Genomic DNA, 12,171 nt, shown 5'->3' with positions numbered 1-12,171 from the left:
AAATCTATTACCTGAGTACATAGATCACTTCTCAGTTTAATAACTCATCTAAATTACACCCACTTTGACAATACTTAGTACTGCTCAGCATTAAGAGCAGATGATCAGCCAAATTCTGGTAAGTCCTGGACTTCTGGTAAGACGGTGGCACACTTAATTGCAGCAACTGTCCAGGTACAACAAATGGTGCAAATGTTTCTCTGAAATATTTTTGTTGTAGTCACAAGACCTTGTTGGACATTTGAAATTGGCAGAGGAGCTGCATGGCCTTGAGCTGTTGCACAGACTAGGCCCTCATGTTGTGGCATCGCCTGTTACAACTACTTGGGGAAGGAGGTGCCAGAGGCGGTGTGGGAAAGAATAAAGGCACAGTGGCTGTACTGGAATCCGTGGTGGGTTGGATCCTGGCCCATGCAGGCCAGCACTTCCATCAGTGCTGCCCTCCAGTATTTGGTCCCTGGAAGAAAACCTGGATTGCCCTCATCAGTGGCTGACCCAATGCGAGATGAGAAAATGCTGCGTGCTTGTTCTTGCAGAACCACGGCTCCAGGATAACATCCCATGCACCATTAATTTTCAGGGCATGCCACTCTGGGACTGGTGCTATTATTATTTTGTGACTGTATGTGTTATCATAACAATATGTGCTGTGTGCGATTATATGTATTGTGTTTTGCACCTTAGCCCTGGAGGAATGATGTTTCATTTAGCTGAATACATTTGTATGGTTCAATAACAATTAAACCTGAACTTGAACTTGAAATGTTACAAAAACAGCAAATAAAAATGCAGTTTGTTTGCATCTCTGTTCATTGTTCAAACCCTTCTTGTTTATCAACTTCTCATCTCACCTCACTGGTAAATTGGTTAATATTGTCACATGTATTGAGGTACGGTGAAACAACTTCTTGTATGTCATTGATACAAATCATTTCATTGTAACATTGCTTTGAGGTAGTACAAATAATAGAAAGCAGAATAAAATATTAGTTATGGAGAAAGTACAGTGCAGGTAGACACTAGGATGCCACTGTAGGGTAGCAGTTGCATGACACTGTTACAGCTTGGGGAGTTAGAGTTCGGAGTTCAATTCCAACATTATGTGTAAGGAATTTGTACCTGTGACTACATGGGTTTCATCCAGGTGTTCTGGCTTTCTCCCACAGTTCAAAGGTGTACCAGTTAGGTTAATTGGCCAGTGTAAATTGTCCTGTGATTAGGCTAGGGTCAAATAGGTGGGTTACTATGCAGTGTCTATTGTTGGGCCAGAAAGGTCTGTTCGGCACTGTATCTCTCAATAAAAATAAATAAGGTGCAAAGCTGTAATGAGGTAGTTTGAGGGGTCAAGTCCACCTTATTGTACTAAGGGACCATTCAATAGACATATTACAGTGGGATAGAAGCTGTCCTCGAGCCTGGTAATATTATTTGCAGGAATCATGACTCCTGAAGTGTTTGTAGATCCTCATTTGCAGTGTTGCAATATCCATAAAAATATTGTTGAAACTAGAGAAATATTTAAAATGCTGTTTTTAATGGATTCTATTAGACATGCTACCCCAAGTATTTGCAACTATGTTAATCCTTGGCAGGAAATCACAGACTTACATGAATCATAAAGAGAACCATTTGAGACTCTGCAATCCTGCGCCCAACGCACTGCCGTGGTCCAAACCCAAATCCAAGGTGTTTGAAGTGTGTGTCTTCTCCCTTCAGCCATCTTTCAGGATTGTATTGTTCTGGGTTTTTAAATATCTTAGAGTTCCTTCCCATCGCATACAGCCCCAGCTGTACTAACGTCTACAAGAGAGGACAACAAGAACCAGGAAATGATTCGTACTGTTTGGGTCTGTTCTCCTGCTACATGGACCAATTGGAAACCCATTTGTGGACAAGTTCATTTTTTAACAAAGGTGAATGATGGATTCTGGCACTGTGAATATAATCTCAAGTCCCACATTCCTATGGGTGTGCCTGTACATTCAGTGTTCACTTTATTAGGTACTTCCTGTTTGTGCCTTCTGCTGCTGTAGCCTACGCACTTCAAGATTTGACATGCTGTGCATTCAGAGATGCTCTTCTGCACACCACTGTTGTAATGTGTGGTTATTGGAGTTACTGTCGTCTTCCCATCAGCCTTAACCAGTCTGGCCATTCTTCTCTGAACTCTCTCATTAACAAGGCATTTTCGTCCACAGAACTGTCACTCACTGGATATTTATTTGTTTCTTGCACCATTCTCTGTAAGCTTTATAGACGGTTGTGTGTGAAAATCCCAGGAAATTAGCAGTTCCTGTAATTCTCAAATCACCTCATTCCATGGTCAAAGTCACTTCGATCACACTTCTTTCCCATCCTGATGTTTGGTCTGAACAACAATTGAACCTCTTGACCATGTCTGTATGCTTTTATGTATTGAGTTGGTGCTACATGATTGACTGATCAGATATTTGCATTAACAAACAGGTGTACAGGAGGTTCCCAATAAAGCGACTACTGAGTGTATATGAAGGCAAAATGGAAGATGTGAGATTTTGATTATTGTATCCTTGAGTACTGAATGGTGATTCTGTAAATTTCCTTTTTTAAAAAGGCTATAAGTAGGATATTTATTCTATCCTTCTCCAAGGTTCATGATCTTGCCATGTTGGAGTGGCTTGTGAGTTCCTGAGAGCCCGGGAGTGATGATGTCTAATTCTTAGCTCCTGGTAGGGTTAACCATAGCAGTAAGAACAAGAGGGTGGTTCCAGACAGAGCAATCCAACCAAGACCTCAACGATAGAGCCAGTCAAAGATGTTGACACATTACAATGGCAGTAGAGGTGGAGGAAGGCTACAGCAGTGAAGGGACTTACATTCCATGCTACTGGACTCTGACTCCGATCTGTCAATGGCTGTCTGTGCATCAGCCTCCCCATGTTAAACAAGTCACACATAGGCATTCTCTATTACTCAATCACTCATACTCAATTTGAGTGATTACACTATGACTACTGTTTACTCTAATTGGAACAAGAAGCAGAATTACTGTTCTTTCAGTCATAAATAAAAACAGAAAATAATGGAAATACTTCAACCAGTCTTCAGGAAAGTAATCAGGGCTTCAAACTGAAAAAAAAGTAGTGTTTTGGAGAAATTATAGTTTTGGTTAAATGTCCCCTGAATGACTGATTAAGACGCAATTCAATGGTGCAGTAGAATCTAAGTACTTTTGGATTACGTTTGCCTCATTACGATAGCTGAACACTGGAGACAGCAAGTATTACTGCGTTAAACTTATCTACATTGATATTAGACCATAAAACCATAAGACAATATATAGAAGTACCGACTAGAGATGGGGCAGTGTTGGATCTCCTGTTAGGGAATGCGATAGGTCAGCTGACAGATGTATGTGTTGGGGAGCACTTCGGGTCCAGTGATCACAATAGCATTAGCTTCAATATAATTATGGAGAAGGACAGGACTGGACCTAGAGTTGAGATTTTTGATTGGAGAAAGGCTAACTTTGAGGAGATGTGCAGGGATTTAGAGAGAGTGGATTGGGTCAAGTTGTTTTATGGGAAGGATGTAATAGAGAAATGGAGGTCATTTAAGGGTGAAATTATGAGGGTACAGAATCTTTATGTTCCTGTTAGGTTGAAAGGAAAGGTTAAAGGTTTGAAAGCGCCATGGTTTTCAAGAGATATTAGAAACTTGGTTCGGAAAAAGAGGGATGTCTACAATAGATATAGGCAGCATGGAATAAAGGAATTGCTCAAGGAATATAAAGAATGTAAAAGGAATCTTAAGAAAGAGATTAGAAAAGCAAAAAGAAGATACGAGTTTGGTTTGGCAAATAAGGTGGAAGTAAATCCGAAAGGTTTCTACAGTTATATTAAAAGCAAGAGGATAGTGAGGGATAAAATTGGTCCCTTAGAGAATCAGGGTGGTCAGCTATGTGTGGAGCCGAGGGAGATGGGAGAGATTTTGAACAATTTCTTCTCTTCGGTATTCACTAAGGAGAAGGATATTGAATTGGGTAAGGTGTGGGAAACAAGTAAGGAAGTTATGGAACCTATGACAATTAAAGAGGTGGAAGTACTGGAGCTTTTAAGAAATTTAAAAGTGGATAAATCTCCGGATCCTGACAGGATATTCCCCAGGACCTTGAGGGAAGTTTGTGTAGAGATAGCAGGAGCTCTGACGGAGATCTTTCAGATGTCATTAGAAATGGGGATTGTGCCGGAGGATTGGCATATTGCTCATGTGGTTCCATTGTTTAAAAAGGGTTCTAGAAGTAAGCCTGGCAATTATAGACCTGTCAGTTTGACATCAGTGGTGGGTAAATTAATGGAAAGTATTCTTAGAGATAGTATTTATAATTATCTGGATAGACAGGATCTGATTAGGAGTAGCCAGCATGGATTTGTGCGTGGAAGGTCATGTTTGACAAACCTTATTGAATGTTTTGAAGAAGTTACGAGGAATGTTGACGAGGGTAAGGTAGTGGATGTAGTCTATATGGACTTCAGCAAGGCCTTTGACAAAGTTCCACATGGAAGGTTAGTTAAGAAGGTTCAGTCGTTAGGTATTAATGCTGGAGTAATAAAATGGATTCAACAGTGGCTAGATGGGAGATGCCAGAGAGTAGTGGTGGATAATTGTTTATCGGGATGGAGGCCGGTGACTAGCGGGGTGCCTCAGGGATCTGTTTTGGGCCCAATGTTGTTTGTAATATACATAAATGATCTGGATGATGGGGTGGTAAATTGGATTAGTAAGTATGCCGATGATACTAATGTAGGACGTGTTGTGGATAATGAGGTGGGTTTTCAAAGCTTGCAGGGAGATTTATGCCGGTTAGAAGAATGGGCTGAACGTTGGCAGATGGAGTTTAATGCTGAGAAGTGTGAGGTTCTACATTTTGGCAGGAATAATCCAAATAGAACATACAGGGTAATTGGTAGGGCATTGAGGAATGCAGTGGAACAGAGAGATCTAGGAATAACAGTGCATAGTTCCCTAAAGGTGGAGTCTCATGTAGATAGGGTGGTGAAGAAGGCTTTTGGAACGTTGGCCTTTATAAATCAGAGCATTGAGTACAGAAGTTGGGATGTAATGTTAAAATTGTACAAGGCATTGGTAAGGCCAAATTTGGAATATTGTGTACAGTTCTGGTCACTGAATTATAGGAAAGATATCAAGAAATTAGAGAGAGTGCAGAGACGATTTACTAGGATGTTACCTGGGTTTCAGCACTTAAGTTACAGAGAAAGGTTGAACAAGTTAGGTCTCTATTCATTGGAGCGTAGAAGGTTGAGGGGGGATTTGATCGAGGTATTTAAAATTTTGAGAGGGATAGATAGAGTTGACATGAATAGGCTGTTTCCATTGAGAGTAGGGGAGATTCAAACGAGAGAACATGATTTGAGAGTTAGGGGGCAAAAGTTTAAGGGAAACACGAGGGGGTATTTCTTTACTTAGAGAGTGATAGCTGTGTGGAATGAGCTTCCTGTAGAAGTAGTAGAGGCCAGTTCAGTTGTGTCATTTAAGGTAAAATTGGATAGGTATATGGACAGGAAAGGAGTGGAGGGTTATTGGCTGAGTGCGGGTAGGTGGGACTAGGTGAGATTAAGAGTTCGGCACGGACTAGGAGGGCCAGAATGGCCTGTTTCCGTGCTGTAATTGTTATATGGTTATGGACACAAGAGTAGAATTAGACCATGAGGCTCATCCAGTCTCCTCTGCTATTACATCATGGCTGACTTATTATCCCTCTCACCCACATTCTCCTGGCTTTTCCCTGTAACCTTTGACACCCTTACCAATTAAGAACCTATCAGCCCCAGCTTTGGCCTTTGGCCAATGATTTAGCCTCCACTACTGTCTGTGGCAATCATTTCCAAAGGTTTACCACCCTCTAGCTAAAGAAATTCCTTCTCATCTCTGTTTAGAGGAATGTCCTTGTATTCTGAGGCTGAGCCCTCTGGTCCTCAGCTCTCCCACTGCCCCTCTTCTCCATATCCCCTCTATCTAGGCCTTTCAATATTCAATAAGATCCCCCTTCATTCTTCTAGACTCCACTGCATACCAGTCCAGAGCCATTATGTTAATCCTGTCATTCCTGGGATCATTCTCATGAATCTCCATTGAATCTTCTCCAATGCCAGCACATCCTTTCTTAGATAAGGGACCCCTAACTGCTCACAATACCTGCAACTACAAGTCAAAAGTCGCATCATAAGGTACACTGGAGCTCTTTAAGGTTTACATACATTCAGTGGCCACTTTATTGGGTACACCTGCCCGTTAATGCAATTATCTAACCAACCAATCATGTGGTAGCAACTCATACAGACATAAAGCATAAACTCATAAAGCATACAGATATGGTCAAGAGGTTCATTTGTTTTTCAGACCAAACATCAGAATGGGGAAGAAATGTAATCTATGTGACTTTGACTGTGAATAATTGTTGGTGGCAGACAGAGTGGTTTGACTATCTCAGAAAATGCTGATCTTCTGTAATTTTCATGCATAACAATCTAGAATCTAGAGTTTATGGCGAATGGTGCGAAAAACAAAAACATCCATTGAGTAGCAGTTCTGTGGCTTGTTAATGAGAGAGGAAAGCAGAGAATGGCTAGACTGGTTCAGGCTGATGGGAAGACGACAGTAACTCAAATAATCATACATTACAATAGTGCTGTGCAGAAGAACATCTTTGAACACACATGTTGAAGTGGATGTGCTACAACAGCAGAAGACTGTGAAAATACATAGTGGCCAATTTATTAGGTACAGGTAGTAATAAAGTGGCCACAGGATATATGCCAAAGGTGGTTAATAATGTAATTATCAATATCATACCCCAGCTGGTATATGATAATTGTGCAGCACTGTGTCTTCATTTAGGTATCGCTGTAATGATATAGCCACCGGATAAAGTCTGAAAAATATAAATTAATTCCCTTAGCAGAACAATTTCATTGAAATTCGAAGCAATGGTACAAGTTTTTTTTAAAAATATGCACACTTGCAATTAAATAGAATTGCAAAATATGATCAGCACTTCACCTGCATGTGTGAACATGAATTCCTAGATTCTGTTCAGTAAGACGTGTTTTCACATTGAAGCTGCTTGACATGCAGCAGTGATATCAATCAATATACAGTAAATGCTTGATATTACTGTTACAACAATGAAGTCCAGAAATGCACTAAAGAAATGGCATTGTTTTGGAAAGGACAAGTGGGTTTAGCAGATTATGCATCTGAGTTAATCTAGCATTTTTAGGGGACGGAACAAAAAGTTATTGTAATATTCGAAGGATGTTTGATCCAGCATGATTTTTATTCAACTGAATTAGTTTAAGTTTTCATGCCATTAAAATCCCTTGTGGCACAGTAGCGTAGCTGTTAGCATTAACACTATTCCAGTACTAGTGTTATGTTCCACCTGATTTGATTTGCCAGTTTATTTCTAGCTACTAGGTCTCATTGCTTACTTGTAAGCTTACGGCTGTTGCTGATGACTTATTACTGCGTTGCTGGCAATTGACCTTTGACATTAGGTCTGCCATTCATTAGTCAGAACTTGTTACGAGTCAAAGGAATTTTAATCAATATTTGAAACAATTTCTCATAAGAACACTTAGAAGTACCGTGTTTTAACTCAGCTCCTTGCATAATGTAACGTGTTGGTGAACAATAAAACTGCCTTCAATCTACAACTATGCCAGGACTGGAGTTCAACTATCTACCTAGCTTAAGAAACTGGGGAAAACTCTTGAGTGAGGGCAGAATAGATAGCGATCCGGGTCATTTCCCACTACTGTCTGTAAGGAGATTGTATGTTTTCCCCATGACTGCCTGGGTTTCCTCTGGGTGCTCCTGTTTCCTCCCACATTCCAAAGACATCATATGTTAACTGGTGTTATGCCCGTGGCCCCCTCCTTTTTGAGAATGGCAGGATCGCTATTGATTCGAGTCAGGAGACCCCGGAAATGAGAGAAAGACATGCAGAATCCACAAAGAGGTTGGAATGTGTCCTGGCCTCCGAAAGGCGGAACCATTGATAACGGCTATTGTCTCTTGGAGACGGACTTGTGTATTGAATCCTGTACGATGCATCGAAGCCCCAGGCAATGAACCGAAGGGGGGGTTGGTGGAGGGATTGCATCATCCCACCCTGATTGACATCTGAGACCCTGTGAGTCAGGATAAAAGAGGGTCTGAGGAACAGCCCCTTCAGACGCACCAGAAGAAATGCTAGAACTCCTGTAACAGCGTAACAGCGAAAGCCAGTGGAACCAGCCCACTTGCGTTCTTTTCCATTTGCCTTGGAATTGGTGGGTCTTGCCACGGAAGCACGGCTTTAGCTAACCTCGAAGGGGAAATCAGTCCCCCAACGACTCTCGAAGGATTGACATCATAAAAGGAATGGGCAAGTTAAACCTCCGAGTTTCTCTCCAACCAAAAAGGCTGCAGCCTACAGCTTGACTGAACTAAAGTGACTTTTATATTTCCATCGGACAATATATTATCCCCTAGACAGCGATAGAGCTATTTCTTATTGATTATTATTATACCCGCGCTTTTTAGATTTAGTATTGACGACGTATATTATCTGTGTGTTTGCATTGATATTATTTTTGTGTATTTTTATCAATAAATACTGTTAAAAATAGTACCATCAGACTTCAACGGACCTCTCTATCTTTGCTGGTAAGTGACCCAGTTACAGGGTACGTAACACTGGTCACATGGGTATAATAGGGCAGAGTATGCTCTTTGGGTTGGAGAGACTTGACATCATGCTGTAACTCTAAATGAAACAAAAATACACTAAAAATTAATCTTTATTTAAATCTTTAACTCTTTCTTTATTTTTGGGGTGTTCAAAGTGTGTAATTCATTGGTAGTGCCAAGACAGATGAAGCCCTTGAAAGCAAGATTAATAATTGAAGATTCATCCCATCAAGTGAGAATTTGCCATTCTTACGTATTCTGAAAATGTATGATTTGTCCATCTAGGTCTGTCAATATTAAATGAATCTTCTGTTGCACTGATACAACAATATTAAATAAATTAATGTTAAATACTTGGAATCTACCCTGGGATTAATTAAGAATTATCAAGGAACCCTAATATTTTTAAATTAACAGGATAATTAAGAGGAAAAGAAAAATAGCATTAGTAATGATCACCAATGAAAGTACTAGCGTGTGTTACGTACCCGTGGGTATCTTGTACTTGTCACGTGACAGTGGTGTTGAAGCTATACTGGAATTAAGGTAGTGGTCTTGTGATGGTGGAGTGACATCATTTTCCCGCCAGTAGAGGTCATGTGACAGGTTTTTTTTACAGGATATAAAAGGAGGATCCCTCCCTGTGAGAAGGAGCAGTTCGTGGCTGGATTTGCCATTTTGACTCCATGCCACTGCGTGGTCCAATATTATGATGCAGTTTTGTTGAAAGGTGAAGTTTTATTTAATGCCTAAAGTTTAAAAGGTCATTGCCGGCAGTTTCTTTATAATACTGCCAGTTAAAAATCAGTGGAGAGTGAAGGTCGGAGTTCGGGAGCTAAAAGATCGAGGAAAGTCGATTTTGACGGTGAAACAGGTTCGACCTTGTTTGATCCTCATTCGGAAGGAATTCGTTGGCTGTCCCCGTGGTAACCCCTGTGTATAGCAGAAAGGGTTGGGTACAGTTTTGTAAAGGAAAGGTCAGTGCCTTTAAGCCGTTTCATTTTCATCTTCGTAAATTCTCCGGGAAAAGTATAGTTCGACTGGGAACCGCAACAACACGACGTGAAAGAGAATTTAAATCATCTAAAAAGTCTCTCCTTTAATGGACTGTAAGCATTTTGAACTTTTGCAGTACTACTTTGAAGAACTGTTTTTGCAACATCGCTTAAAGAACTGTTTAAGCTTTATTGCTTTAAGAACTGTTTAAGCTGCTGCACAGCAGCTGATTTCCGGTTACGTTAGTGGTTTGTTTACTTTTGGGGGTTTGTTTTTCAGTGTTTAATAAATGTTTTATTTGTTATAAAAAAACCCTGCCTCACTTATATATTTATTGTTGCCGAATCCGTAACACGTGTCATAAAAAAAGTGTAATATTTCAAATTCTTAGGACATTTTGAGGAAATGGGACTGTTGCAACATCCTTCTCAGCAGAGAGACAGTGGGCTGTGATTCTCATTCTCCAGGAAAGAAATCTACCTGGTCTAGGCCTTTGAGTAATTCCAGACCTAAGCAGTGTAGTTGCCTCCAAAATATCCCTGGAATGAGCCATTAAACAGTTCAATGGTGAAATTGAATCAAAGTAGTTTTGGATTGCATTTACTTTGTTCAGGCAGTTGAATACAGGAGATTGCAGGTGTTAAATGAGTGTTTCCCTCTTCTACATTCTTATCTCAGAGTTTTAGTTTGTTCTACTCTTATCTAGATGGGTGAGGAAACATTTTATGGGATTAAGTACCCCACAAAATGTAAATATGTTAATAAGTTAATTTTACCCATTTCATGAAACTCTGCAAGGTACTGCTTTGCATTTTCTTACAATATAGAACAGTACAGCACAGAAAAAGGCTGTTTGTCCCACAATGACTGCTGATCATGATCAGAAATGAAACTAATCTCATCTGCCTGAACATGATCCGTATCCCTCTATTGTCTTAATGTCCAGGTGCCTAAATACCTCTCAAATGCCAATATCATTTCTCCTTCCACCACCACCCCGGGCAGTGCATTCCAGGCAGTTGCAACTTTCCATGTAAAAAACTTAGCCAACACATCTCATTTAACTTTCTCCCTCTCACCTTACAGCTCTTCCCTCCATATTTGACATTTCTACCCTAGGAAAGAGACTCTGTATGTCTACCCTATTTTATATACTTATTTTGGGTCTCCCATCAGTCTCCAACACTCCAGAGAAAACTGTCTAGCCTCTCAATAATAACAGGGTTGTTGTGATGGGAGATTTTAATTTCCCCAATATTGATTTGCATCTCCCTAGACTAAGGGGTTTAGATGGGGTGGAGTTTGTTAGGTGTGTTCAGGAAGGTTTCCTGACACAATATGTAGATAAGCCTACAAAAGGAGAGGCTGGTATTGGGAAATGTTCCTGGCGAGGTGTCAGGTCTCTCAGTGAGAGAGCATTTTGGAGATAGTGATCACAATTCTATCTCCTTTGCCATAGCATTGGAGGGGGATAGGAGGAGACAAGTTAAGGAAAACGTTGAATTGGAGTAAGGGGAAATATAAAGCTATCAGGCAGGAACTTGTAAGTATAAATTGGGAACAGATGTTCTTAGGGAAATGTGCAGCAGAAATGTGGCAAATGTTCAGGGGATACTTGTATGGCATTCTGCATGGGTATGTTCCAATGAGATGGGGAAAGAATGGTAGGGTATAGGAACCATGGTGTACAAAGGCAGCTGAAAATCAAGTCAAGAAGAAAAGAAAAGCTTACGGAAGGTTCAAAAAACTAGGTAATTATAGAGATCTAGAAAATAATGAGGCTAGCAGGAAGGAGCTTAAGAATGAAATTAAGAGAGCCAGAAGGGGTCATGAGAAGGCCTCGGCAAGCAGGATTAAGGAAAATTCCAGGTATTGTACAAGTATGTGAAGCGCAAGAGGATAAGATGTGAGAGAATAGGACCAATTAAGTGTGACAGTGGAAAAGTGTCTATGGAATCCGAGGAGGTAGCGGATATACTTAATGAATACTTTGCTTCAGTATTCACTAAGGAAAAGGACCTTGGCAATTGTAGGGATGACTTACAGTGGACTGAAAAGCTTGAGCATATAGATGTGGTGGAGAGGTTCCAGAGGATTGGAGGGTTGCAGTGTTGTTCCCTTATTCAAGAAAAGGAGTAGAGATAGCCCAGGAAATTATAGACCAGTGAGGCTTACTTCACTGTTGATGGAGAAGATCCTGAGAGGCAGGATTTATGAACATTTGGAGAGGCATAACATGATTAGAAAAAGTCAGCATGGCTTTATCAAAGGCAGGTCGTGTCTTACGAGCCTGATTGAATTTCTTGAGGATGTGACTAAACAGATTGATTAAGGAAAAGCAGTAGATGTAGTGTATGTGGATTTCAGCAAGGCATTTGATAAGGTACACCATGCAAGGCTTATTGATAGATAGATAGATAGATAGATAGATAGATAGATAGA

At 40.4% G+C, this 12,171-nt stretch overlaps 1 protein-coding gene across 2 annotated transcripts in view; it reads right to left on the bottom strand.

Annotated features, from left to right (window-relative positions):
* The window catches only part of LOC140714332 (cholesterol side-chain cleavage enzyme, mitochondrial), a 52,062-nt gene that overhangs the window by 1,613 nt on the left and 38,278 nt on the right, over nt 1-12,171 (bottom strand). For both annotated transcript variants that reach the window (XM_073025495.1, XM_073025496.1), the window contains exons 7-8: nt 6,853-6,931; nt 1,609-1,800 (exon numbers count right to left, since the gene is read on the bottom strand). In XM_073025495.1, the coding sequence (XP_072881596.1) occupies nt 1,609-1,800; nt 6,853-6,931 (271 nt within the window). The remainder of the gene's footprint in view (nt 1-1,608; nt 1,801-6,852; nt 6,932-12,171) is intronic.

The sequence above is a fragment of the Hemitrygon akajei genome, chromosome 21 (assembly GCF_048418815.1).
Source record: "Hemitrygon akajei chromosome 21, sHemAka1.3, whole genome shotgun sequence".
In the NCBI taxonomy this organism is placed as follows: Eukaryota; Metazoa; Chordata; class Chondrichthyes; order Myliobatiformes; family Dasyatidae; genus Hemitrygon; species Hemitrygon akajei.
The sequence above is the reverse complement of the archived record's forward strand: the minus strand, read 5'-3'. Positions and strand labels throughout refer to the sequence as shown.